The sequence below is a fragment of the Fundulus heteroclitus genome, chromosome 4 (genome assembly GCF_011125445.2).
Source record: "Fundulus heteroclitus isolate FHET01 chromosome 4, MU-UCD_Fhet_4.1, whole genome shotgun sequence".
Classification (NCBI taxonomy): Eukaryota; Metazoa; Chordata; class Actinopteri; order Cyprinodontiformes; family Fundulidae; genus Fundulus; species Fundulus heteroclitus.
The window spans coordinates 5,461,689-5,489,049 of NC_046364.1; the positions used below are offsets into that span (position 1 = coordinate 5,461,689).

The following is a 27,361-nucleotide window of genomic DNA, read 5'->3' on the forward strand; positions in this document are numbered from 1 at the left end:
TCTCTGTTGAAATGTGCTGCTCTTCTAATGTCTGACATCCCCCTGCAGGCCAGAGAGGGATTCCCTGAAGAAAAAATGCCTGTGGCTGAAGCTGATGTGACACAGCTTGAGCTGGAGGAGAGCTGACTCGTCAAAAATCAATCCCTGCCAGGTCCACCAGGCAGCCAGAGACAGCTCAGATCACCTTACCCCCCCCCCCCCCCCCCCCCCTTCCTTCCGTCATTCACCCTCGCTAAAGGGAATCATCGGGACGAGAAGGTGATGTGAAGCCCCTCCAGCGGGGGGATCCGCCGTCTGGGACGTCCCACTGTGACCAGAGCCTCTCATCCACAAAGCTACCCCCCCAGCCGCGTTCCTGATCCACGCCGCCTCGCAGACCATGATGTTTCGGGATCAGGTGGGCGTGCTGGCCAGCTGGTTTAAGGGGTGGAACGAGTGCGAGCAGACCGTGGCTCTGGTGTCGCTGCTGAAGAGGGTGAGCCGGACCCAGGCCCGCTTCCTGCAGGTCTGCCTGGAGCACTCCCTGGCCGAGTGCACGGAGCTGCAGGTCCTGGAAGGAGAGGCCAACAATCCAGGTAGGCCGGCTTCTCCTGAGGGTAACACAGTAGTCGGTGACAGTAATCAAACCTGCATGACCTCAAGGGGTTTTCGTTGGGATTTTAGGTGACCAACACAGAGTAGAGCATAAATTAAAAGTGGAAGGAAAAGGATGCATGTTTTATTTTATTATTTTATAATTATTTTACAAATAAAAGTCTTTAAAGTGCGGCGAACATCAGTATTCAGTCCCTTGAGTCAATGACCGTCTGTGCTGGGGAAGATTCTCAGTCATCCAGGTCATGATCATACCAAAAAAAGTAAAAAAAATAAATAAAAACAACAGGACTTTTATTCCGAAGTTTGATGTTGTTGTTGTTTGATGCTTTCCATCCAGAAAGCTTTCTCAATTCAAATGAGCTTAATATAAATAGTGGAACTCCATATTACTCCAGACATTTTGAATGTCTGGAGAATGCTTTCCGGATGGGAAGCGAAACAACATCAAACTTCGGGAAAAAAGTCCAGTTGTTTTTGTTTTTTAACTGTTTTTGGTAATGAGCATCTGCGTTTTAGGGGTTTGTCTCAGCCAGCACAGCTAGAGGCCGACGCTTATAACTCCCGCTCATCCGTTTCAGTCACATTTTCAATTAGACTTAAGCTCGTACTTTGACTGGGCCGTTCCAAGCTGCGTGGATCCAGTCCTGCTGGAAGGTGAACCTCGCCCCAGTCTCACGTCCTGGGCAGCCTCCAGCAAGCTTTCTGCCACGATGGGCATTTAGTCCGACTTCAGATCAAACGGGGGGCAGTTTCTCTGCTCCTGGTAACGAAAAAGCTTCCCCACAGCATGACGCTGCCTCCACCGTTCACCTCCCTGGTGAACGCTGGTGGCAGCGTTTAGCTTTCTACCACATAAAGCGTTTTGCTAATAAGCCTCAAAGACCAGATGTCCTTCGCCTACGTGGCTTTTTGCAAACTCAACATGACACATCTTCTTCTGGCTTTCTGTCAATAACGACTTTTCCTCTCGCCGCTCCATTAAAAAGTAATATTCTCCCACCCATAGTCGTCCATGTCTTATCAGACCTGCGGCGTGTCCATCCGCTTTCACATGATGGATTGATCAGAGCTCTGGGTGATGCTGAACGCTTGGAATATCGTTTTAGAACCGAACCCAGCTTTAAACTTCTCCACAACCTTCTCTGCTGGGCTCCTTGGTCTTCGTGATGCTGGTTGTTTTGTCACAAACACAGCTGGACTCTGTGTAGAAGTTAGATTAGTTCTAATTTTATTTAGGAGAACAGAGTAAAAAGGGCTGATTACAAATGCTTTAGTTTTTCTATAAAAAAAGAAAACCAGATTATTTTTCCTTCCACTTCACAAAAACACACTTATTTATGTTTGCGTGTCACACGAAATGCATTGGAGTTTGTACATCTGACAAGACACAAAGTTTAATTGGCATGAATACCGTGGGAAGTGATTGTATTACAGACACTTTTTTTTTCCTTTCATACTTGCCTGTTTCTAGGTTTAATGTTTTGCCGACTTCCATTTTCACGTTAAATCCACAAAGCGTTGCCATTTTTACTGTTTTCGAGCTGCTTTTTAAACCCGGGGATCCCAAAGAAACCGCCTCCTCTGAGCCGGGTTCACACGCAGAGACGTGTGATAGTGGCGTCTCTGCGTGTTACAGGACATTTCCTGCTTCAGAGATTAACGCAGACACGTCAGAGTTTCAATTCAATTCTATTTTTATAGCACCAATTTATGATACATGTCACCTCAAGGCACTTTCCAAAGTCAGATTCCATCAAATTGGATCAGATCCTCCAGGTTGGTGAGAAAGTTTCCTCTTTAAGGAAACCCAGCAGGTTGCATCAAGTCTCTCCAAGCAGCATTCACTCCTCCTGAAAGAGCGTAGAGCCACAGTGGACAGTTGTCTGCATTGTTGATGGCTTTGCAGCAATCCCTCATACTGAGCATGCATGAAGCGACAGTGGAGAGGAAAACTCCCCTTTTAACAGGGAGGAGAACCTCCAGCAGAACCAGAACCAGGCTCAGTGTGAACGCTCATCTGCCTCCACCCACTGGGGCTTAGAGAAGACAGAGCAGAGACACAGAAAGCTCAGAAGCTCACATTGATCCAGGAGTACTTTCTATGTTCGATGGTAATAGCGGATGATCTGCCTCCCCTGGATGATGTCACACCTAATGCCAGACCAGGTGTACCTTCTATGAAGAGAAAAATGACAGAGAACCAAAAGGTAAAATATGACATAACAATAAACAATGCAGCTCTGAGCTGATGCTTTGGATCAATGCACAGCCTGCATGCATTTCAGCGTGTCTGAAGGCGCTGCTGGGAGGTCAGTGTAGCCCTTCCTGAGCTGGGTTTGGGCCAAAGCAACAGGGGAGGGGCAGGGAGGGGGGGTTCTGCCTCGGTTTTGTTGCATCACACTGCAGCACGGCCATGGTAACAGAAACCCTGGCAACCGACTGGGCTCGTGAAAAATAGAAAGGCGCTGCTGAGGTTGAGAGCGCAGGTCTCAGCCTACCTGTGGCAGCGCGCGGACGGACTTTCACATCTGGTGAGGAGCAGCAGTCTGTCTGTCCACGCCCCTCTCTAAGGGGCGGCTGCTCACTCTGTGTTTATTGTTTGAATACAACCAGAGACATCAAAGCTGACTTTTATGAAGTTTTCTCCGGAGAGACCCCTGGAAAAAAAAATGAAAAGTCAGTTCATGGTATCAGAGATCAAAGCAGCCTGGATGGTGGGGCGTCTGATTATTACGCAACCGCAGTATCTCCAGGGGTCCTGGTAGTTGCTCATGAAGTCAGAAAGACGCTACAGCATAACCTGAATGAAACCTGAGAGGCGTGCACCTGTGTTTGAGAAGGGTGCTATTGTTTTTTTGGACGTTAAAGAAGGAAAATGTGGTTTTACAGTAATTACAGAATCTCTGCTTACTTTGCATTAAGTAGTTTAAATCATGAGTAAATCACAAGTGGAGCCTTACTGCTTTCACCATAGTGCTCCCCTTTATTTATACATGCAAGAAGCTTTATTAGAATCTATTCAGGGAATATTTTTTGTTAAATGGACACTTAAACAAGAAAAGGTGAAAAAGAAAAAGAAGAGAGCGATACAACATCCTCAGTCTGCTTCTTCACCTGCAAAGAGAGATATAAAAATAACAGCAGAACCAGCTGATAAAGTATTACAGGTACAAACAAGCAATGCCTTGATACCATCACTGAAGAATATACAGTATTATTTCATACGACTTGTATAAAGTGAGTAAATCTTTCCTCCTCAGTCCTGCTTTGGTTTTAATCAGCTGCATCACCGGCTAGTTTCCTTTCTTAATGTCTGACCTAAGTGAAGGAGCGTTTTACCGCGGCTGCTGTCTGATTGTGTGTCGGCTTTTTAACTTCTCCTGTGGACCAGAAGCGTAACGTTAAGCCGGAGTTACCCTGTGGGAAGAAAATCAGCTGCAGTCTTACCTTGAAGCCTGGAAATGTGTGACGTTGTCGTCAGAATAAGATTCAGGCAGATTGGTTGTTGTTATCCATTTGTATCACCCACAAAGGAAGACGTGGACTGTGCAGAAAAGGGAAAATGTTCATCGATAAAGGTTGTTAATGGAAATGCTGATGCCCGTGTCGATCTGTAGAACAATGCTAGTCAGAACTGGAGTAAAATTACAACGTCTACAACGTCATAAGTGGTTATTCACCACCATGAAGAAATGCGAGTACACGGTAGGGCTGGGCGATATATCGATATAAATGATATATCGATATATTTTAAAATGTGATATGGGATTAGACCATATCGCATATATCGATATAGTTCAAATTTGCACCGTGATCCTTGCTCCACGCAAGCCGCTGACCGGAGCTCTTTGCACTGCTCCCCTCTCTGCACTGCTGTGGAACTGCACACTACTTTTCTCATAGAAATATATTTATTTCAGAAAAAGATTGACCTATTTTATTTTATAGGATATTTTTATTTAAGATATTTTTTTTATTTAAATGTGCACCTTACGGAGCTTTGATTTCAAAAAAGGCACTCCAGTTTTATGTTTACATTTTATTGATATTTGAGTAGTGAGTTTTCAATAACATATTTGACTGAACATTTCATTTTACAGTTCTAACTTTGCGAAAAAAATATTGGGATATATATCGTATATCGATATTCAACCTAAATATATCGGGATATGACTTTTGGTCCATATCGCCCAGCCCTAGTACACGGTACTTAAATCCGCAGGCAGGGTGTTGGTTTATTAGATCTTCTAAACTGCCACGTCTTCCTCCACCCCACCGGACACACCACCAGGTAAACCGTCATTATTTGAACTCGCAGTGGAGCTGAAAACTTCTCCATCACTCCTTTTTCTTGTGCAGGTCTAGAGTCAGGAAATGTGCTGCTAACATCTCTGCAGACCCCACACATCCTGCACACAAACTGTTCAGACTTTTGCCTTCAGGTCGGTGCTAAAGAGGGCTCTTTTGTAAATTAAATAAAATTACAGCTGCCACAGAGACGGTTCCCTCCCTCGCTGTTTCTCTGATTAACAAAACGAACATCTTACAGCCTGAGTAGTCAGCTACCCTCCTGTGAAACAAAAAAAGCACTTTCACAACCACCGTTGTTCCTTTCTTTCTTCACAAACATAAAATAAAACGGTTCAGAAATGGTTGGTACGCTGCGAACGCTTGAACCAAAGTCACGCCTGGTGATGCCGATTTCTGATTTGTTCCTGGGTGGCCGTCGTGTTACGAATTACTCCTTCATTTAGGAGTCTTTCTTTTCTTTCGGCAGCTGCTTTAAGACTCTGAAGTGAGAATTATTATTGTGACGTACGATCAGGTGATGATAGATGATTTAAATGATGTTTGGACTCAAAAAGTGCAAGAAAACGTATTTACGATAGAGAATGTCTTTAGTTTGTGCTGTATAACCAAAAAATAGAAAGTTATGAGAACTTATTTATTTTGTTTATTTTACAGTTCATCCAGTATTATTCTGTACTGAATTTTTCTTCATTCTGGCAACCAATGGGCATTCGTTCTGACCACTGAGCTATATAATACACTGGAGTGCTAATCACCGTCTGTTTAAACGAGTCGCTTTGAAGCCACCAGCCGCCATATTGGTACTCCCTATTTTCCTCCAGTAACTAGGGAATATGTGCGCTACAGCATCGAATAACGAGGGTTTTCTCATGTTCAGGGGGGGCTTAAGACTTTTAAAATGTCAAATGCCATATAGTTTTATGTTCTAAAAATATCAAGTACTGAGAAAGTCATGTGCTGTAATATTTTGCATTTTATTCATTTAAATATATGTGTTTAACATTTATAAATATATAAATAACAATATACAAAAACATATATTTACATATGTGTATACATATATATACATATATACATATACACATACTCATATATACACATATATACATATTTTATATGAATAACATGTAAAATATGTCAGCACCTAATTTCCTAGTAGTTGATAGTGTTAGAACATCCACTGACTGTAGAATTACCTGTGAAACGTTTTCACTCAGCCAGAAAACTGCTTGTTGTTGCAACTAAATCCTATGGGATTCTGTGAGAGTAGGGAGGAGCAAGATGGCCGCCAGTGACTTCAGTTTTTCGGCAAAATCAGCACTCCAGTGTATAATATAGCTCAGTGGTTCTGACCAGTTGTTCCAGATGTTTTGATTTTCTTCCCCTGTTTACTAGAACTGCATGATGTATAGAATTGCAATCAATGTGTGCAAAATAGCAATCACAAGCACCTCGTTGCGTGTCTTATTTTGTATTTCCTCTTCTGTATTGACGTTTACTTCCTTTTAACCTCATACTTGACAGATTCTTAGTGACGGAGATGCTAGAATTTGTCGACTCTGTGGTGGAGGAAAAGAAAGAGATGCTGAAAATGTGGTTTAATCACAACTACTATCGGTTTTGCAATATTTAACGAGTGGCACAACAACGAGAAAATTCCAGTTAAATGTAATGTAAGGATTCTTCTTCATGCCTTTGGAGAAGGAGATGGATTCACTACAAAAACAAAACTAAAAATAATAATAAGGATTTGCCAGTGGAATAAGATTTTGCACTTAAAATACAAACAACTCATCTCCATCATCTTATTTACCTAAATATCTTACTTTATGTGTAAAAATACTCATTCCTCTGGCAAATAATCTTATTTACCTGCTCAAATCAGAACAAATACGCTAATTTGAGGAACATTTAACTTATTTTTAGTTTCGTTTTTGCAGTGTAGGTTCCTTTTTATTTGAGCAAAACTTCCTAGAAAGTAGTTATTTTATTGACCCATGTAAATAATAAGCTTGCTTTAAAAACCCATAAAACTGTGGTGTAGGGCCACAGGGAGACTCACTAAACCCCAAAGAACTCTTGCAAGCTTGGATAAAATGATGACATTGCAGCAGGGAGAGAGAGCCAACATAATTGTGCAACTTGTGTAAACTGTAACTATGTACATACTCTGCACAGTCTCTGAGATAAACTCCGCTTCTCTCACACCCTCCGTCCATTTCGGCTGGGCTCTGTTTACTAAACACGCGGCGCCGCTAAAACGAGCGGCGTTCTCGTTTAGTCTCGGCCAATCGTGTGTCGCCTCTGTTCGTGGAGAACAGGACGTTGCTCAGGTTTATTGAAAAAATGTCGATGTGAAGGGTCAAGATGGAGGACCAGAAAAAAGCGATGCAGTTCAGTGACTTTCTAAGAATAGTGAGATATTATTTCTAATTGAGTAAAGTTTATTTGTTGGGTGCCTTTCATAGACAAAACCAAGACAGTTTGGTTTATTTATATGGTGCCGATTCAAAACATTTAATATTTAAGGAAACCCAGCAGGTTGCATCCAGACACTGACTTGCAGCTTTCACTCCTTCTGGATGAGCCACAGTGGACAGTCGCTGGCATTGTGCCGTTGACTTTGTAGCAATCCCTCATACTGAACATGCATGTGGCGACAGTGGAGAGGAAAACTAAAGACCTGTTTGCATTTAGCAGTGCTATTTTTCTTAATGTTCTAGACATTTGATACAAAAGATTTACAGTGAAAATATCTGTGCAGTTGCCAGATTTGATCATCTCCAAGGTTCCTTGAAGGCTTTTGTTGGTGGAAACCATGTTTGCGCCCTTCTCCCGACCGGATTTGGCAAGTTTTGTTTTCCGGGGTGCGCCCGTGGCGGAGTGGTTAGCGTGAACCATGTTAGGAGGCCTTTAGTCCTCGACGCGGTCGGCCCGGGATCGACTCCGACCCTCGGCGCTTTGCCGCCTGTCTTCCCCCCTCTTCCTGTCAGCTCACTGTCAATAAAACGCCACTAGAGCCGCAAACACATAAAACAAAAAAGTTTGTTTTTTTCCTGCGTAGCTCTCACAGCGTCACGGGTTAGCTTCGGTGTGAGTGGTTGAAATAGCACGTTGATAAAGATGACAGACAAGTGGCTTATCCAATCATATGCAAGGATTTTTGATGAGGCCCAGCCTTCAATAAAGGCAATTCCTATGGATCTGTTCCAGATGGATGAGTGGAGCGAAATTCATCTGGCTAGGGTCAGGTTAATTTTGTACAGCAGGTAAAAAAATAATTCGTTTTTTGGCCCTCTAGTTCCTTTGACTTGACAATTTTGGCCCATTTACCAAAAAGTTTTGACACCCCTCGTCTAGATCATGGTACTAGCACTATAGCTAGAGATTGTCTTTAACTGATATAAATTAAAAATGGTCTACATTGAACTTAAATGTATTAGAGCTGAACAATTAATCGCATTTTCAATATAATCGCGATTTTAAAAAAACGCAATTTCCAAATCGCAGAGTCTGCAATTTTTGGCTATGTAACAATTAGGGAATTAGACGCGTCCATTAGGTGTTGGTAAAATGTTTAAAGTGGGTTTGCCTCCACATGGAAGGGAAGACAGTTGCAGCAGTGAGATAATCTAATTTTATTACTTGTTTTAGAGTTTATATAATCATACATAGCATTAAGTACAGGTCAATCAGTTTAATACGTAGACTTGCTTGTTGGTTGCACTTTATGTTCAACAAAGATTGATGTCCAAATCAATTAAAAGCCGTTCTCTTGAACAATATTCTGATCAATAGAAATATTAAAAGTTTTTGTTTTAAATAGTCCTTGTTTACAAACATTTTTATTTAGAGGCCATTTTTGTTGCTTGTGGTTAACGCAGAGAAAAGTCAAAATTGCAATTTTGGTTGAAATATATTGTAGGCAGAACCCAATCATTTCTGCTCCGAGTTTAGATGCTGTGGGTCTTTTAGCAACTAATCTGCACAGCGATAAAAGAAAATGATTTGTTGTTTGTATATGTTTAAAAAGACATGATAAATTAAACTGGAAAAAAAATCGCATTAAATCGCAATTAGATTATTTTCCAAAATCGTTCAGCCCTAAAATGTATCATCATAGTGCTTTAAAAAAAAAAATCACCTTTTTGCTCTGATTAAATACAGCAAGCAGTTCAATTATCTGTGGCCCTTCAGGCAGCTTCATGTCTCATTCTGTGTGGGTTATAAACGCTTTTCTAGAGATGAGCTGTACGGACACTCCTGTCTAACATGTATGCAAATTTCACTCTTCATCTTGTTTTGCTACGTCTGCCACCAGCTGCCGGTGCTAAAATATCTCAGGAGTGGTAAAGCTGCAAAGAGCGGAGGGGGGGAAAAAAAAAGGGAAGATGCGCCTCAAATTGATTGTAAAGGAGGCGCATTCCTGCGGAGTAACCGTTGGACTCCTCAGAACTCGCACTCTCTGTACCTCCGGAGTGAGTTTCGGGCCTCGCCTCGCTCTTCTCCCTTTCACTTGTGTCAACTTGCGGTTGCTTTTCCCTCCGCTGATTCAGCTGAGCGAGTCGTGAATCGGTGGAGGGTTCAGACTCGACGTGAGAACACATGCTGGCGAAAAGAAGGGGGACAGAGAAGGTTGTGTGGTTACGTGATCCCTCTGGTATGTTGTGGTAGCTCGTTTGAGCGTTTAAGGGCCGGGCTAAGGCTGATATATATCACTTTGCTTTTGTTTCTGCTATTTTGGTTTCTTTTATTCGGCTGTAGATCTTCCAAGAAAAAGGCTTTCCGGTCGTCTTCACGCGGAAGGTTGTTTTCTGCCGCGCGTTTTTCAGGAGACCTAACCGGCCGATGGAAACGGACCCGTTCCTCGCTTTGGTTTGCAGATCAGAGCCGAGACGCTCCGGCTGCTTCAGGGTTAACTTCCCAGTGGGACGTTTCAGGCTTTGAGTGGAAAACTCTTTTGGAAAGTGTTGTACAAATGAAAGGAATCCTCTGTGACCTACTTCTCGGTGCGTCTCAGAGGCGGCTTTGTTTTGGCACCGAGCGAGCGGCGCGACTTTCTGTGCTCCTTCAGACGCGGTCCCACTAAACGGGGATCACCTCCTCCCACAGACACTCGCACAGTTGTCCCTCTATTGATTTATTGCGATTAGCTTTTCTTTTTTTTTTTTACTCCCATGTTATTCTTGGATAGCTGGGATTTCCTCGATTCCCGGCTATTAAATAAGAAATGTGGGAATTTGTAACCCAAAATTAACCAGATGCGAGTTAAAAATAATTTATTTCAAACCATATCAAAGTTTTGGTTCAATTTGATTACTTAATCATAGCTCAGTCACATTTTTTGTCTGTTTTTAAAAAAAATAATTAAATTTTAAATGACATCAGCATTTCTGAGTAATCTCTTAGCTTTTAAAGTGGAGAATATTGGCGGAGACCTAAAATAGCCGCTGGAGCGTGCTCTCTGGAAGATTCCCACTCAGGACGTAGGCTTAGTGGGTGGGTCTGGGGCAGGACAGTGGACCCGGTGTTCTGAATGACTAACATCATTTTTAAAGTGCTGCAGCGCTGACCCGGCCCGCACAGCTGTTTGTGCTGGAAGCCGGACAGCTAAGATTTGATAAGTACACGCAGCTGAGCCGACGGAACCAGAATCCACGAGATGCGTGTCGGTTTTGAGTTCTGGTTGTCCTTCGTGTGCAAAAAGGAAGATCTGTGCAGACTTTATGAGCTTCGGCTGGAAATGTTCTTTCATCTGAGGAACTGGCTGCAAAATAAAAGCATGAGCAAAACCAAAAGCCGTGTTTTTTTTTTTTTTAAATATGAAATCTTTAGAAGACCGCACAGCGAGGTGCAACAGCGGCTTGATTCGGCTAAATCTGCAGATGGATCAGTGCCGACGTCTTTGTGAGTGCAGCCAGTTTTTTAACAGAGTAACCATCTTTCAGGGTTTTTATCGGAGAAATACCAGTTTGACTGACTGCCTTTAAAATATCTACTCCTCAAACTGTTTTAACATTAAAGCCTTGGTTAAATCTTTTCTGTCTTCTGGGATTCAGATAAAAAAAAAAAGCTTAAAAAAAGCAAAGAATAATTTAAATGAAAGAAAACCTTCAACTCTAAACGCAGCTACAGTTGGTCCAAAAAATGTCGGCAGTCAGACACGGGCCTATATGGGATCCCCACATTTAACTCTGCGTATAAATCTGACAAAATCTTATAGATCTTCTTCAGAGCAGCAATAATTCTGCTTAAAGCCACTCTAACCTGGAGATTTTAAGCAGCCTTAACCTGACGAGATTGTCGGAGTTTCCCCGTCATGACTAATGAAGTCAAACAGCTGAGAGAAGCATCGCATTTTTCTTTCTGTCAGCTGACCGGCAGTGTGTGGCAACAGGTGGGGGAGGGGCAGCACTGTGTGGAAACATCAGTCACTCTGGTGCTTTTTTTCCTCTGGCGTCTCGTTAAAAGATAAAACTACAGTAGAGACGCGCGGATCGAGGTTTTTGTGGAGGATTTCTGACGTCTGCTAAAAGTTGTCGCTTCTATTTAAGAATAAATAATAACGTCTTAATTAGACAGACCTTCCAGCCAGAGAGGGCTGAAATGTAAAAGTTAGCGCCCTGCGTTAATTGTCGACATGCTTTCACGAGTGTAACGTTTCAGTTGATCTGTGGGGAAAAGACTGAAGCCCCTTCCTCAAAAGGCCGCAACAAAGTCAGCTGATATGGGTTTTTACATGGCAAGATACCAATATTTAAAAAGCCAGTGACCAATATTCAAATGTGTTTTAAATTCATTTATTACATTTATTATAATAATAATAATTATCTTTTATTCCTCATTGCAACATACATACCAATGAAATGTGTCCTCTGCATTTAACCCGTCCCTCATGTAGCAGCGGCGCCGCCTGGGAGGGCTTTCTGGAGCTAAGAGTCTTGCTCAGGGACCCTGAGTGGCAGCCTGTGGGATTTGAACCGGGGAACTTGCATTCTAAAAAAAAAAAACTCCATCCCATTTCTTTAGCAATGTAGTAGTGAGAGCTCCAAATCTCCTTGCTCTTTGATGGATAGGAGGATGTAGGTCCGCCATGTTTCACCTTGTTCGTGGTTCTTGGTATCAGCTACTGAGGGTCGATGTTTAAAAATGGCAAATATGTCCTTATCTTTGTCAAGTTTTCATGGTTACCCCCCCCCCCCCCCCCCCCCCAAAAAAAAAAAAAAACAGGAATGGATTCTGGATCAAAGCTACATTTCAAACGTTTTTTTTTTTTTTTTCTTACATCTGTTAATGTGGAACAAAGTCTGTGATGACTAACTTCCCAGGAAGGCTTGTGTTTTCTAATGACTCACATCAGTCAGTGAGGTTCTGCCCAAACGAGGCTCAGTTCTGGGCTGGACGTCAGCATTCCTGCCCCAGGCACTAAATTATCCCAGCGTTGGGGATACTGTCTAGGAATGTGGGCTTACTCTGGACTTAGGCGCTCGGTGTGAGCAAAGCAGGCTTTTTTTTTTTTTTTTTTTTTTTTTCTTTTTCCAGAGTAAAGAGGTGGGGGTGCCGGCAGTGGAAAGGACACCGGTTCCACCCACAGTGGAGAGACGGTCTCCTGAGTCCACAGCGGTATGGAAGAGGGGAGCGAAGGAGGTGGGTGGGGCGGGGAAGGAAAAGAGATGAAGAGTCAGGAGGAATGGTTTCATCCTTTATATCCTTCACAGAAGAACCCCCGTTTCCCTGTGTGCACCATTACAGAGCAATAATCAGCTTTCAATCAATCAATTATTCCTAAAGCATGCTTTAAGGCAGGGGCGCCACCAGGGGGTGGCCAGGGGTGGCCATGGCCCCCCCATGCCATGTCCTGGCCACCCCACTGGCCAGTGTAAATTGAAGGCAACCACTCTTCTATCGCGCTTTTATTTGTATCTGCCAGTATCTACTTTTCCCTAGTAACTGTTTTGTTCTCCAATAAGTTAATAAATGTGCACCTTATTCTAAATATAATTACACAATAAAAAGGAATTGTTATTCAACTCAAAATGTTAACTGTACTGTTATTGATCTATGCACATTAGATCATTAGGAACATTAAAAATCCCCCCAAAAAAACCTTAAAAACCAAAAGATATTAGTAGATGTTTACTTAAGTCTTTCTGATAGGTTTCTACAGGCAGCTTTACTACAACAGTAGAATAAAATATGGTTTTAGTTTCAGTGCCACCCAAACAGTTTGAGGGGCCCCAACATTTCTGGAGGCGCCACTGTTTTAAGGTGACCAAATTTTGTACACTAAAACAAGAAAAGGTTAAAAAAACATGCACACACAAGACATCAAAAGCTAAAACCGCAGGTTCACAGCAAGAGTATTTTAAAAATGCCAGACATGAAAAATCTGTGTTAAAAGCAAGGAAATAAAAGTGCGTTTTTAAAAGAGATTTAAAAACAGGAAAAGAGGAGGCAGCAGCAAAGCTCTGTCACCTCTGAGCTTCAGCCTGGTTTTAGGGACCGTCAGCAGCAGCTGATCTAAGCGGTCGGTTTTTCAAACATTTAAAAGCAAATAACAAAAGCTTAAAGTTAATTCTGTAGCGCACAGGGAGCCAGTGAAGGGACGCTAGGATGGGGGTAACATGCTGGTGCATACAGGCTGCAGACGGGCCGGAGAGATCCGGCTAATGCCTCTATATACGGTGCATTACGGTAATCAAGACGAACCGCGATGAAAGCAGGGACTAGTTTCTCCAAGACAGGTCTTGCTAAGATTGATTTCACCTTTGCTATTTGAAGATGCTGGGGAAAAAAAAACACTGCGGATCTGTTCCTCAAATTTAAAATTAGGGCCAAACTTCACCCCCAGATTGGTGACGCAGTCCCTGAGATAAAATTAAAAGATTTCATTTAAATGATGGTAGCAATATGTTACAACGAGCTTTTAAGGAGAGCACAATGAGTTAAATGAATGAATAGTTGTGCAATTTAAAATCAATAGAATGAAGAAAGAGTTTGATTTGTATTCCTTTTTGTGTCGTTCTGTTAGGGCTGGGCGATAAATCAATTTAATTGATTAATTCTAATGTACAATTCTTTAAGATTTCATTTTTGGAAAAGCTGGATTTTATTTTGCCAATACACTCATTGGGTTTCCATGAAGAGAACAGCATGTGATGCTGGATATATGTTTAGGCAACTATATTGTCAAAATATTGTTAAGTGGAAACTTTTTTTTTACCATAATACGAGGTACTTCATTTACTTATTTACTTTTTTTTTAACTTAGTTTGAAGTTCACAAGTGCAGTGAAGCCTGTTTTTAGCTCAATGTGTAATACCACTAGCAGCAAATGTTTTGTTATATTTTCATTGTTTATAATGGCACGGCTGCCATCTTGTTTTACAAGCATGTTTCACAGCTTGTTTTTAGTTGCACTTTGAATTCAGGTCAACTCCCTGACGAAATGCTTGACATAAAAAGCAAGGTTTTAAAATAATTTCTTTAATTTCTTTTTATGAAACAAAAAGGAGGAAAAAAAATCGATTAATCAGATTTGGTATGATAAAATTGGAGATTTATTTTTTAATCCATATTGCCCAGCCCTTCGTTCTGTTATATCCAGTGTGTTAATTTAGCTCGACTAGGATTAGGAAATATTTGTATGTAATGTAGCCTTTTATCGCTTCGTTTGATTAAAATGGTGAACTGTTTTACTGAGCTCCTCTTTAATGATAACTAGGGTTCGGCCTTTATCGTGTCCTTTTCATCGGTATCGTGAAAAATTTCCCATCATTAAAAGAATTTGAGTTATTCTTGACAACAATAATATCCAATTAGTGCCGTCAGGATTGTTATTTTTGCTGTTTTCTCTGTTGTTGGTTTCTTTAGCACATCGATAAATGTCAATGAATTCAAAAAATAGAATGAAATACAGTTTAGTGATTAAAAAAAAATATCACTCTTCCTTATGTAACTGGTCTAATGACGAAACTTAGAATTATGTTTTAATATATGTCACATTATTAAATATGTTTTTTAAGGACAGTATTTGTGTTTGTTGGGCTATTATTGACACTGTAAATAGTCTTTTATCGTCATCACAATAGAGCCACAATATATCGTGAAAAAATTTAAAGTCCATATTGCCCACTCCTAATAATAACTAATAATATTTATCTCTATTTGTCATTGCAACATGCATTCCACTGATATTTAATCTGTCCCTCATGGAGCAGTGGGGCCACTGTGCGGCCCCCGGGGAGCTTTCTGGGGTTAAGGGTCTTGCTCAAGGACCCAGAGCAGCAGTCTGCGGGATTCAAACCCAGAACCGTGCAACATCTCTGGGCTCTCTAACCGCTTGGCTACCACTCCGCTTACGTTTCTAAATCTGTCCCCTAAACACCTGGTATAATGTCGCCTTTGCTCATGAATAATTAAGGATCATTCACTGCAGGAAGGGTTATAAATATAAATATTTCAGATTTTATTGCTGGATGTAGCAACTTTTCTGACCATTTCAATGTTTTCCTCATTAAATATACGGGAATGCATGAAATATCTGTCTTAGCATCGGTGTCTGTATAACATATTGGTATTGGTCTGAGGAGTACATATGGGTCGAAATTGACAACAAACATTTATTTCCATTTATTTCCATTTGTCTTGCCATGTGGATTGGTCATGTGGTATTTGTTTGGTCATGTGACAGTGACGCTGCGCAGGACTACACATGTGGTCAAGCAGGTTGGCTAATATATATATAAAATATCAGCAAATATTGGCTATTGGTCATAACGAATTAAATGATGGATATTGATATAGGCCCTCATTTCCATATTGATGCAACCATAAAATAAAACAGTTGCTGGCCTAAAAAAAAGTTGTGCTCTTGTCAGAAGACGCCAAAGTTTACCTTTTGGACAGAAACCAATGAAAACTAGTGCTGGACACATTTCCACGTTGAAACATGGTGGTGGCAGCATCATGCTGTTGGCATCCTTTTTTTTTCAGCAAGGATAAAGACATTTAAAAAACACAAAAGAAGAGAGCATTTCCCGCATATTTTACTGTGCAAACCATATAGAAAAATGGTGGTGGTGCCACACCAATGTTTGCCTCATCCATCCAGCGTATTAGCCACTTTATTTGGATAAAACTAGTTGTGCTCTAGCAACATTTTCAGAGCAAGGTGGAGTTGCTGAAAACATTTGTCGCTCCCAAAGATTGATTGGATATGCTTCCCTTGCAGCTGGATAGTCTGGGTGTTAAAGAGGTAAAAGCCTAAATTTAGGACCGGCGTGATCTGATTTTTCTCCACACACCCATATAAACGGTGCTTAACCGCAGCTTTTTGTACATCTGTAAACGTCCCGCCGGTCGCTCTGTCAGAGATGAGAGGATCGGGGGGGGTTGGGTGGGGGTTTGAGCCAGAAATCTCTTGTCGCTCGTTTTAGAGCCAAACTATTTCATCTCGCCCACGCATGAGCAAACGGTTTATTTCTGGAAGTCGACGCCACGTTCTGTGAACTCCCGCTGAACCTCAGGAATGGGGACAGACCACTGGCCCAACGATCAGAGGAGCAAACAAAATAAAGTTTGTCTTTTTCACACGCAAACCTCCACATGCAAAGGGTTTTTTTTTTGTTTTGTTTTTTTTTACCTTTTGTGATTTCGGGTGGGAAGCGGTTTTCTTTAGGGAACTGGAAGAAAGCTTATAAAAGCCCCATGAAACATCTCCACAGCTCCTCAGAACCGTCGGACTCCAGATTTGATTTCAACAGTCAATGAGAACCAGGCAGACAAGCCGTTGCTGATGGGCGGGGCTGTTGCTGCTTAAATCCTCCAGGTTTAATTTCTCCCCTTGCATCGATTTGGTGCTCCATGTGTTTAAAGCAACACTCAGACGTAATAAACTCCAGATAACTGGATAATAGACAAATATCAGCTACAATCTGGCTGCAATCTTCCTTGCCTTTTTTTGATTTTTGTAATACTCAAGGATAATTTTTTACAATTCAACAACTTCAATTTCAAACTTAAAAGTTTTTATTTTTTATCACTTCAAATCGATGTGATAAAGTCGACAGTATGTAAGAAACGGAGCACAGGTGAGTTGACAACGCAACTTAAAGTCGTTCACGTCTGAAGTGGATCAACTCGGGCATCGATGCATAACACAAGCACCACGGAAGAGGAAAGGTGTGACTCGCTATGATTCATTTTACATTGTATTTTGTCATAATTTTGTCTAGTGAGGACAAACTCAGCTAAAATCTGGTTTGAGGCAGCAGCTTAGAGATTTAACGTATCGGCACGCTACCCACGGCTTTAAAAGCCCTCTGTGGGTATATATAATGCCAATTCAAAGCGCTTGTCATCTCAAGGCACTTGACAAAAAAGTCAATTCAATTGAATCACACGGACTAATTGCGACTTGCACTTGCATACATTTCATTTTATCCTTTTTATTAAACAATGCACTCACGTTCAGTTTATTATTCAAAATGGTTAAAATGTTTTCTAAAGACTGAATCGAGTCAAAGGCCATTTTAAGAGTTAGCTCAAAAGCCGCATGACAATTGTATCGAAACACAGCCGTTAACTTGCGACATTCACTCCTCCTAGAAGAGGATGTAGCGACAGCTGCTTGCATTGTGCTGTTGACTTTGCAGCAATCCCTCATACTGAGTATGGGAGCAGCAACAGCGGAGAGGAGCCCAAGCTGTAGTACACGGAAGCAGCTGAAGGTCCAAACATTATCAATCCAGATTTTACCTTTTTAAAGATTTATTTGCATTACAATAATGGACAGACAGGTCTCAAAGTTTGGGGAATTTAATTATAATGAAGACGAGCTTCCTCACAACTCTGGGTGGGTAATCAGGTAGAGATAATGGGTGAATGGATGGATGGACATGATCTGCAGACATCATCAGAGTTTTCTTGCTGACAGAGGTCACCTGCAAAGTAAATGCCAGGGTGAAACAATAATTTTTCTATTATTATTAGAAAAAGTAGTCAACACATCTGTGGTAACTTCTATTGCGTAGGATTCATAGACTCAAACCTGTGTAAGAGACTTAATTAAACTCAAAGTTTAGCAGTGGAAGACCTAAAGGATGCAGTAAATGTTCTCAGCAATACCCTCAAAATCTATCTATGTATCTCTCTATCTATCTCTCTATCTATCTCTATCTATCTCTATCTATCTCTCTATCTATCTCTCTGTCTGTCTGTCTGTCTCTCTGTCTGTCTGTCTGTCTGTCTATCTGGCCAGTTCTATGGTCAAAGTCAGGGAATTGAGATTATGACTTTCTAAACTATAGCAGACTATGTCTTTAATTAGCTCCATGGGTGTGTAATGTTATTGTTATCAACAATCTGCCGTTTACATGTACATGTGTTAAGGAGTAGGAGGGGTGTGAGAACAGGTGAAGGATACCGGTCTGTCCAATCTGGTCCCGACCAGACGTAGAGCCGTGCGTTTCCTCATATAGCCGACAGCGAGACGGTGTGCCCGGCCCGTTCTCGTTTCAGTCCTCTTCTCAGTGAACCTGTTGTGCCATACAGTAGACGTTTGTGAAGGAGCTCTGCAGCCACCCAGCCCCCAGCTGTACAGCCCTGCAGGACCTGGATGCAGTGTATGAATGCAACTTTACATAATGGCTACAAAGGAGTGTTGGGATTTTGGTCTCAGACTTGGAGAAGCTGGTTTTAAAACTGCTTAACTGCTTCACATATGGTTGAGAATCACGGCAATTCAATTAAGGTAACATCTTCAAGACACTAAGAGAAAAACATCATCTGCAAAAAAAAAAAACAAAGATCCATGAGGTTCCCTGCTCATTTTTTTTTTATGTCAAGGCTAAGAGAATGGGGACAAAGGCCATCCCTGGCAGAGTCCGCCCTGAGCTTCTGGACCCAGAATCAGGACACGGCTCTTGCTTCAGCTCCTCACCACCAGTCCATAAATATCTAAATTAATCCTATGTTGCTTCATCAAGATGTTTCAGTTTACAAGGACTTGTTCCGAAGTGGCTTTTAAATACCGCACAAAATAACACCTGAGGAAAAAATGTGATGTGTTGGGACAGGACAAAATAAAGGTGCAAATAGACGGGCTGGTTTTTTGGATTCTACTTCCTTAAATAGAGTTTCGGGCTTCTCCCATCCAGTCCTGGCAGCGCAGAGGCTCGCATTCCCAGCATAGATGCGACTGCCGTATTCAGAGTCTCCCCAAACACTGGAGCTCTCCTCCATTCACCCGCAGGTGCACTGCAAAAACGGAACTAAAAATAAGTGAAGTAGTCTTAAAATTTGTGTATTTTTCCTTGATTTGAGTAGGTAAATAAGAAGATCTGTCAATAGAATAAGATTTTTGCTCTTAAAATAGGAACAATTTATCTCCATCATCTTATTTCAAGTGCAGTATATCTAATTATCTTATTTTAGGGGTCAAAATACTCATTCCATTGGCAGATAGTCTTATTTACCTGCTCAAATCTAGGACAAAAACACAAATTTTAAGAACATTTTACTTATTTTTAGATCCGTTTTTGCAGTGTGGACGGCAGATCTTTGCAGCGCTGTCAGCGTTCACCGTTTTCTCCTGACCTCAGTTGGTCCTGCAGCAGCACGACAGGGAAGCTGAAGGAAGGGGATTAGATCAGGAAAGATCTAAAAAAAAAAGAGAGGTTTTGTACGTGTGAGCTTTTAGAAATTGAAGAGTGGAGCTGTCATCTGGTCTTGGCACCGTCTCGTTTTGAAGGAAAAGGTGAGGAGGGAACTCTGCTCCGACGCAGCGGGGAGGGCAGGATGTCGGCGTCTGGAGAAGCCTTGATGATGCTCTTCCTCTGCGCGTTGAACGGAGACACAAGCGCACGCACGCTCTCAACATCAACAAACATCTCATTGTCATGCAGGTGCTTCCCACTTTGCAGACAGCTGTATTGGCTACTGTTTCAAACATTGCAGAGGATAAATAAATAAGCGGCTCAGAGGAAGAGACTGAACAGGGCTCTGCAGCGCTGCACAGAAGGCAAAAAGCAGATAGGACTCGGCTTTTATTTAGTTTCCTATCATTTTAACCGGTCTCAGCTGTCTGACAGTGATATGAAGCTGTAGGTTTTCTAAGTTATTGTGGCTCACAGGGAATTTAACTAATGTGGAAACATCTTCTGGTGTTTTTGGCATATTGTGAATATTTCAGACAGTCTGACTGGAACGTCAGAGAAGTGACGACGCGCTTTGCTTGTATACACCAGATTAGGAGTTTAGTCTTTTACGGCAATAATAAGCCTTCATGTATTTATATTGGCTCCTGCTCTCCTTCCTTAATAAACGTGCTACCTCCCTTTTTTTATTGTTTGTGTCGTAACAATTTAAGCACCAAAAAGTTGTAAGTTTCAGTTCTTTCTTTTACAAAAATGACCATTCAGTAGCATATAAGCCCATGACTTGCTCTCCTAAAGTCATTTAGTACACTGTGAAAACAGGACTAAAAATAAGTAACATTTTCTTGAAATGAGTGTTTTTCTTGAATCTGTTCTTGATCTGAGCAGGTAAATACACTGCAAAAACAGATCTAGAAATAAGTAAAATGTTCTTAATGTTAGTGTATTTGTCCTTGATTTGAGCAGGTAAAAAACATTATTTGCCAATGGAATGAGTATTTTGACCCCCAAAATAAGATAATTAGACATCCTGTACTTGAAATAAGGTGATGAAGATGAGTTGTTCCTATTTGAAGTGCAAAAATCTTATTCCATTGGCAAATAATCTTATTTACCTGCTCAAATCAAGGACAAATACACTCATTTTAAGAACCTTTTTACTTATTTTAAGTTCCGTTTTTGCAGTGTAAGATTATCTGCCAATGGAAAGAGTATTTTTTCCCCTAAAATAAGATAATTAGATATAATGGACTTGAAATAAGCGGATAGAGAAGAGTTCTTTTTATTTTAAGTGCAAAAATCTTATTCGATTGGCAGATTGTCTTATTTACCTTCTCAGATAAAGTACAAATACACTTATTTCAAGAAAATTATTACTTATTTTTAGTTTAGTTTAGTCTGTTTTTGCAGTGAAGGTTTGATCGTACCAAACGAGGGGTTGTTGGCCATTTGTGGTCCTCACCTACAGGTTTTCTAAAGGATTTAGGTCCAAGGCCTGAGATTTCACAGGAAGAAGGTTGATTTGTTTCTGTGTTGATTTGACCATGTGTTTTGGATTATTATCCTGCCGGAGGACCTTTTTATGAAGACGATTTTGTAGTTTTCCATCAGAGGCCTCGGCATTTTTACGCCTAATATAACAGTTTTTCCCCAAGAGTTCATGATGCCATGCACTCTAACCAGGATCCTTTTTGGAAGAGAAACAGACCCACAGGATGACGGATCCTCTACCGTACTCAACAGTGGCCATGAGCTGCTTTCCAACATATTCAATAACTAATCATAGACCCACCTGGAGTGTTTGTTGCAGAAATCTTGATCTTATCTGTCCGAAACACACTGAAATCCTTGAAGATTTGATCAAGCATGTTTACGTCTCTGATGGTAGGAGAGAAAATTGACTTTTCTAGTCACATCAACTCCATCAACAATACCAGCCGCCAACACCCACGTTCTTACACCGACACGCAAATTGGTAGACAGTGTCAGATTCACTGTAAAAAAAGAACTAAAAGTAAGTGAAATTGTCTTGAAATCATTGTATTTTTCCTTGATTAGAGCAGGTAAATAAGACTGTTTGCCAATGGAATAAGATTTTTGCACTTAAAATAGGAACTATTCATCTCCATCGTCTTATTTCAAGTGCAGGATGTCTAATTATGTTATTTTAGAGATGAATTGTTCCTTTTTTAAGTGCAAAAATCTCATTCTATTGGCAAATAGTCTTATCTACCTGCTCAAATCAAGGAAAAATACACTCATTTCAATACATTTTTACTTAATTTTAGTTCCATTTTTGCAGTGTTTAGTGCCTTGCATAAGGGGCATCAATGTGCGGCAGAGACAGAAGCTGGAATCAATCCCGCAGTTTTACAGTTACCTTACGGATACTCATCCCTCTGAGCCACAGCCAGCAGATGTAGATGGGCTCTAATGGTTGTTTTGGATACAATCCTTTACAGGGCCCTGACTGTAAACATGGGCAAGTTTAATGTTTTTGTGGCCAGTATCTGAGTTCAATATTATATTATCTCTTGTCTTTTTCATTATGAGTAAGTCCAATTGACCAAAAAGGAAAAGTATAAATTATAAAACTGCTTATATTAAGTTTATTATAAAGGGATTAAGAACACCAACAATTATACGGCCAGCGATTATTTAATGTGGGATTTTCTTTTAGCTGTTCAATAAAGCTACCAAGATTAAAAGTAGCATTTCTCCATTTTTTTTCCATTGTGAGATTTTGTAACTTTAATTAAAGTATCTTATTTTAGGGCTTTTTGCACATCTTCAACACAGGGCGCTTATATGAGATATTTTGGTGTGATTTGAATTAGTTTTTTTTTCAGATTTGATCTGAATTGTAGAGTCGGAGAGACAAAGCGACCGGCGTCTGAAACGCTCAGCGTGGTTTCCAGCTGTGTGTGGCACCAAACAAAAAGCGCGCTGCTGATGAGACGCTGCAGACCCGCGTCGGCAGGAATTTCAGGGTTACGACAGAGGTCAAGTAGTTTGTCACACAAGAGTGCAAATACCAGTCTCAGGTTTGCTTTTGTGCAGTGAGTACTTTCTTTTTCCCCCCCAGCATGGTCACCGGTGATGTCTGAAAGAGAGCTCAAACATGTTGCTGTCGATTCCATGTCTCTGGGTGCAATTTTTAAACAGGCAGTTTAATCATTTTTGAGCTCATTTCATTTCATTTTAACTGCTGCAATTATAAGTAATGTGAAATGAAATGCGTTGCAAAACAGGATATAACACAAGACATTGTCAGCCCCAGACAACATAGGAGCTTCACAGGCACTTACCATTTATTTAAAAACCATCTAATGGGCTCAATTAAAGAGAAAAATATCTGTAATATTTGCAAGAATTCTGATTTTGCTATGTAGGTTTTTTTTTCAAGCAAAAAAGCTTTAAGAATGTTTATTATTTTCATGTCTTCAGCTTATTTTGTTTGGGCTGGGGTGGTTCCCCAGTGCTTGCTTTGTTTATGATTAAATATAGATTCAGTAAAGTTTGTTGCTACTTTTTTTTTTTTATTAATCAGGTAGTAAAGATAGAATTTGGGACTGGGGCTGCACATGTGCTTGTGATTAGGGCACAGAGCTCTGAATCCTGAGGAATCGCTCCGTTCTTCAGCAGCAGAGACTGCGACATGCCAGCACATTCCCCAGTGCTGAGCTGGAGAATCCAGTCGGAAAGCAGGAACGGGAACTTTTCCTTCCCACCGCCGCCCTCCCCTCCCTCCGACCATTCACTAGTTGTTGTTTTTATAAACTTTGTTCTCCTCGAGTAACACCACGACAAATTTCTTCCCCACGTTCTTTCCAGACACATCCCATTGAAGTTTGTTTTATTATCACCCATTCTAGTCTGGAATGGTGTGGGAAAATCTTTGTATTTCAAAAACTTTGTTCCCTTTTCCCATTTTTTTTTCAGGAAGATTTCAAAGCAAAATGTTTCCGCAATAATAGTTATAGGCTTATTTTAATTAACATACAAACATGACAGGAGACATTCTTGGGTTTTAGTTCTCCGATTTGTTGTCACTTTCGTGGAAGTTGCGTAAAAGTTTTGAACCTTAATTCAGGTAGCAGGTTTTGTTGGTTTAAAGCTTTAGTTGGTAATCCTGTTCAGAAACACTTTTTGTTATACTGGGTAAAATTTTACTACTACTTCCTGAAAGTAGTAAATACATTAATTATTCACAAAAACGGAGGTTAAAAAAATCATTTTCTGTGGGAGCTGCAGGCCTGTAAAAACTACAACCAATCCATGCCTCCCTACTCAAAGGGCCGGGATTTGACAGTTTTGTTCCTGCTTTTATTCCCCTCTGCCTCTCAAATTCCGGGATTATCGCATTATCTATTGATTGTCCCACATGCCAATCATTCTGACGCGCTCACAAAGCGTCAGTTTCCATGCTCATTCCTTCATAGTTTCCACTTGCTGGCTGCGCATGTTCCCTTCTAGTGGTTATTCAGACCTCTCAACTTTTATGAAATGTTAAGAGTGAGATTATGCTAATTTGGGGGTGGGGCTTGTTTGGGGGTGGGGCTAACCGGACCCTGGAAGAGCGGTGGAGTCAACTCCATCTCATTTTTATCCCACCAGACAATGAAGTAGACATGTATTACTTTTGTTAAAAAGAGAAAGAGACGTATTAATACCTTATTGTTCAGTTAATGGATTAAAACATAAAAAAAAAGTATTATTTGAACACAATTGTTCAAATAATACTGAATAAAATTAAGTAGTTTTAAGTTATTGACCAAAACATTACACTGTTACACATTCATCTATGGATTTGTTTATCATTGTAAATCTATAACCTGATTGGGGAATCAGGCTGAGTTTCATCAAGCCTTTATGGTCAACATTTTCCCCTCAGCAGCAACACTGAAGCACACAGAGGTTCACGCTGCGTCTTTACGCACGATCCAGCTGCTGATGTCTCCCTCTTTTCAGCTCAATACACTTCTAGACTGTTACAGTTTATAACATTCTCATCACCTTTCACAGCGACAGGCTTCTCAGTCAGTCGCCGCGCTGACCAGACGAATCTCCATTGCTCTCGTCAGTGCGCTCTGGGCGGTGAGGTTGGCAGATTTTACCCCAGTTTATCCATGGCACGGATAAACAATGGGGAAAATGCATAACTAAATACTGTAAAGGCCTTCTATAAAGGGAACAGGGGTACTGACAGGTCTGAGATGAAGCCCCTGATGTTACAAGTTCTTTAAAATGACCCTTAAAAGTGCACACCTGAATTAAAGCGCGAGTCAGCAGCCCACCGAAGCGCCACTGATTCTTTGTTGTTAAACACGAAAGAGCATGAAGCACAGCTAGTAACTCTCCTATTGACTTTAACTGGCACACGTTGCTACCGATGTGAGGGAATTAAACGTAGTGATTCACGTTTTGAATGGTGAACGGTGATAAAAGCACCTGGTCCGAGGGAAAGGAGGGGGGGGGGGGGCAAGCGCTGAGGCACAGAAATACGGTGCATGTAGTTAAAAAATGCAGAATTAATAAAAACGAAACTTATAAACAGACCAAGTGGCGTTTTAAACTGCATCTGGTTAGCAGAACTGTTTTATGATCCTGCGTGCAGCCATGCAGCAGCTCCACCCCCTCCTTTTATGCGTGATAAATGTCATGTGTTGCGTGTGAGCGTGTGAAGTCAGTGAAATGCGTGTGTCACACGGTCAATGCGTGAGAGTTGAGAGCCCTGTGGGCCTATCTATTGATTGTCCCACATGCCAATAATTCTGACGCGCTCACATAGCGGCAGTTTCCAGGTTCATTCCTTCATAGTTTCCGCTTGCTGGCTGCGCATGTTCCCTTCTAGTGGTTATGTATCCGGTTAGCTTAGCGGTTAGCTTAGCGGTTAGCAGTTCACTGTAGCTCCGCTGCTCTCACCATAGACTTTGAACAGGGCTGAGAGTCAGATGAAGCGAACTGCGTTCATGTTTATGAGAAGGAGAGGAAGGCCTTAGTAGAAATAAATAAGACCAGAGTGGATTTGGGAGATTTTTAAGTCACGATCCCCCTGAAGAGCGAGGTAAACTGGAATTGTGCATGCGCAGCTATTCAAAAAGAAAAATTCCGGAAAAATCATCGACCCTAACTTTAAAGGACCCAACAGTTGTTTGATTTTAGTGCTGCTGTCATCTTGGAACATTTATTTGAAACAAATGTTAATAATTCTAAATTCATTTGGCTTAAAAAGTCGTCAACCCCGCTCATTCAGCACCACGGGATAGTTTTAGGGTGTGTTCACACCAGCCTGGTTTAGTCCACTTCAGTTGGACTTAGGGCAATAAATAAATATCATTATATATCGTGGTAAATATCTGATCAATATCAGTGTAAAATACTTCAGATAAAATTTTCAATAATTCCACTGAACTCCGATCCAGAACCACCTGGTATTCTGGAGGATATAGGCAGAGGAAAGGATTTAGACTCTCACTCTCACGGCCAAGCTTGGCAAGGTTGGTAGTAGGGCTGAACTATTTTAAATTTAAAAGTTACATTTAAATAGGGTTAGATTACAGTTTAAATTCTGTCTCTTTTCCCCTGGTCCTTGTTTCAAATAGGTAAACAAAACATTGCTCTATATTTATCAGTATTGACGCGATATGAAAGGCTTATATCGTGATACATTTTACATCCATGTCACCCAGCCCTAATTGAACTCTGGTTCTTTGCTCAGAAAGTTCGGTTTGTTTGGAGAGATGTGAATGTGCAGTCGAACTCCGACGCAGACCAAAAAACTGGACTTGGGTCTGCCTCAAAACCTCGGTCTCAGCACAGTTGAGGTGAACTCTGGAGCGGTTTAGTTGCATATGTGAATGCCATGTGTATTGGAGGCCACTCCAAAAGCAGGAAGTGGGCTACAGCGCAGGGCATTCTGGGTAAATACAGTTGTAGTTGAGTAACAATACTTGCTTGACATCCATGTAAGAGGGAAATCGGTGCAATGAAGTTGTAAGCGTAGCTATTCGCACCCCGCCGCCTCATACGGAGCCGATTCACCTGTCTTGTGTAACATCTAACAATCTATGTGGTCCTCTGCCTCGTCCTGCGCTCATGCTGAGCCCACTGATCTTCATCAGAGTAATGCAATACCCATCATGACATTTTCATTGCATTTATGTGCATTTTCATTGGAGCTTGTGTTTATTACATGCTGTGTATGAATCGTAATATGCCAAACATTTTTTCAACATTTCCAAAAGAATTGAATGGCAACCTGGCTTAGCAGGAGATGGAATTGCCTGCTACAGTATCAGATCTGAACGATATAACCTAGGAAAACTTTAATAAATCACAATCAGATACAAGCTGTTTCCGTTCTCGGCTCAACTACGCCTTGCGCTGCATTTTTACCGACTTTTGAGATGTTCACTATTCATCAGTCCAATCGATTTTATCTTGATTAGCCGACGTCCAGCAGGGGTTGGTGCTGGGGCTGCACATTATTAGAATATCCTAAATCTCAATGAAAAAGTGGCTAAATATTTCAAACAAAATTACATCGGTTGCAAAATATGCCTATTTTCTTCTTTCCTGTCTTTCTGGTCGGCGCTTCCATCGCTCTGTGACCTTGAGCATTTTGGGCATTTGTGTCCGTTGTGAGCACCTGCTGCTGTAGGACTAAATGTTACATTAGCATTAAAATACTAACACTTGGCTTGACACTTGGAATATATTAGCCAACAATTATTGCACGCCATACAGTCCTTTGTGGTATGAATATTGCACACACTGATATTGTGATGACAGTA

General features: G+C 41.1%; 1 protein-coding gene across 1 annotated transcript in view; it reads left to right on the forward strand.

Moving 5' to 3' along the window:
• The first annotated feature begins 210 nt into the window (after nucleotides 1-210).
• The window catches only part of samd4a (sterile alpha motif domain containing 4A), a 71,054-nt gene continuing 43,903 nt past the window's right edge, over nucleotides 211-27,361 (forward strand). The window contains exon 1 of the mRNA XM_021308964.2: nucleotides 211-575. Coding sequence (XP_021164639.2) covers nucleotides 380-575 — 196 coding nt within the window. The 5' untranslated portion in view covers nucleotides 211-379. The remainder of the gene's footprint in view (nucleotides 576-27,361) is intronic.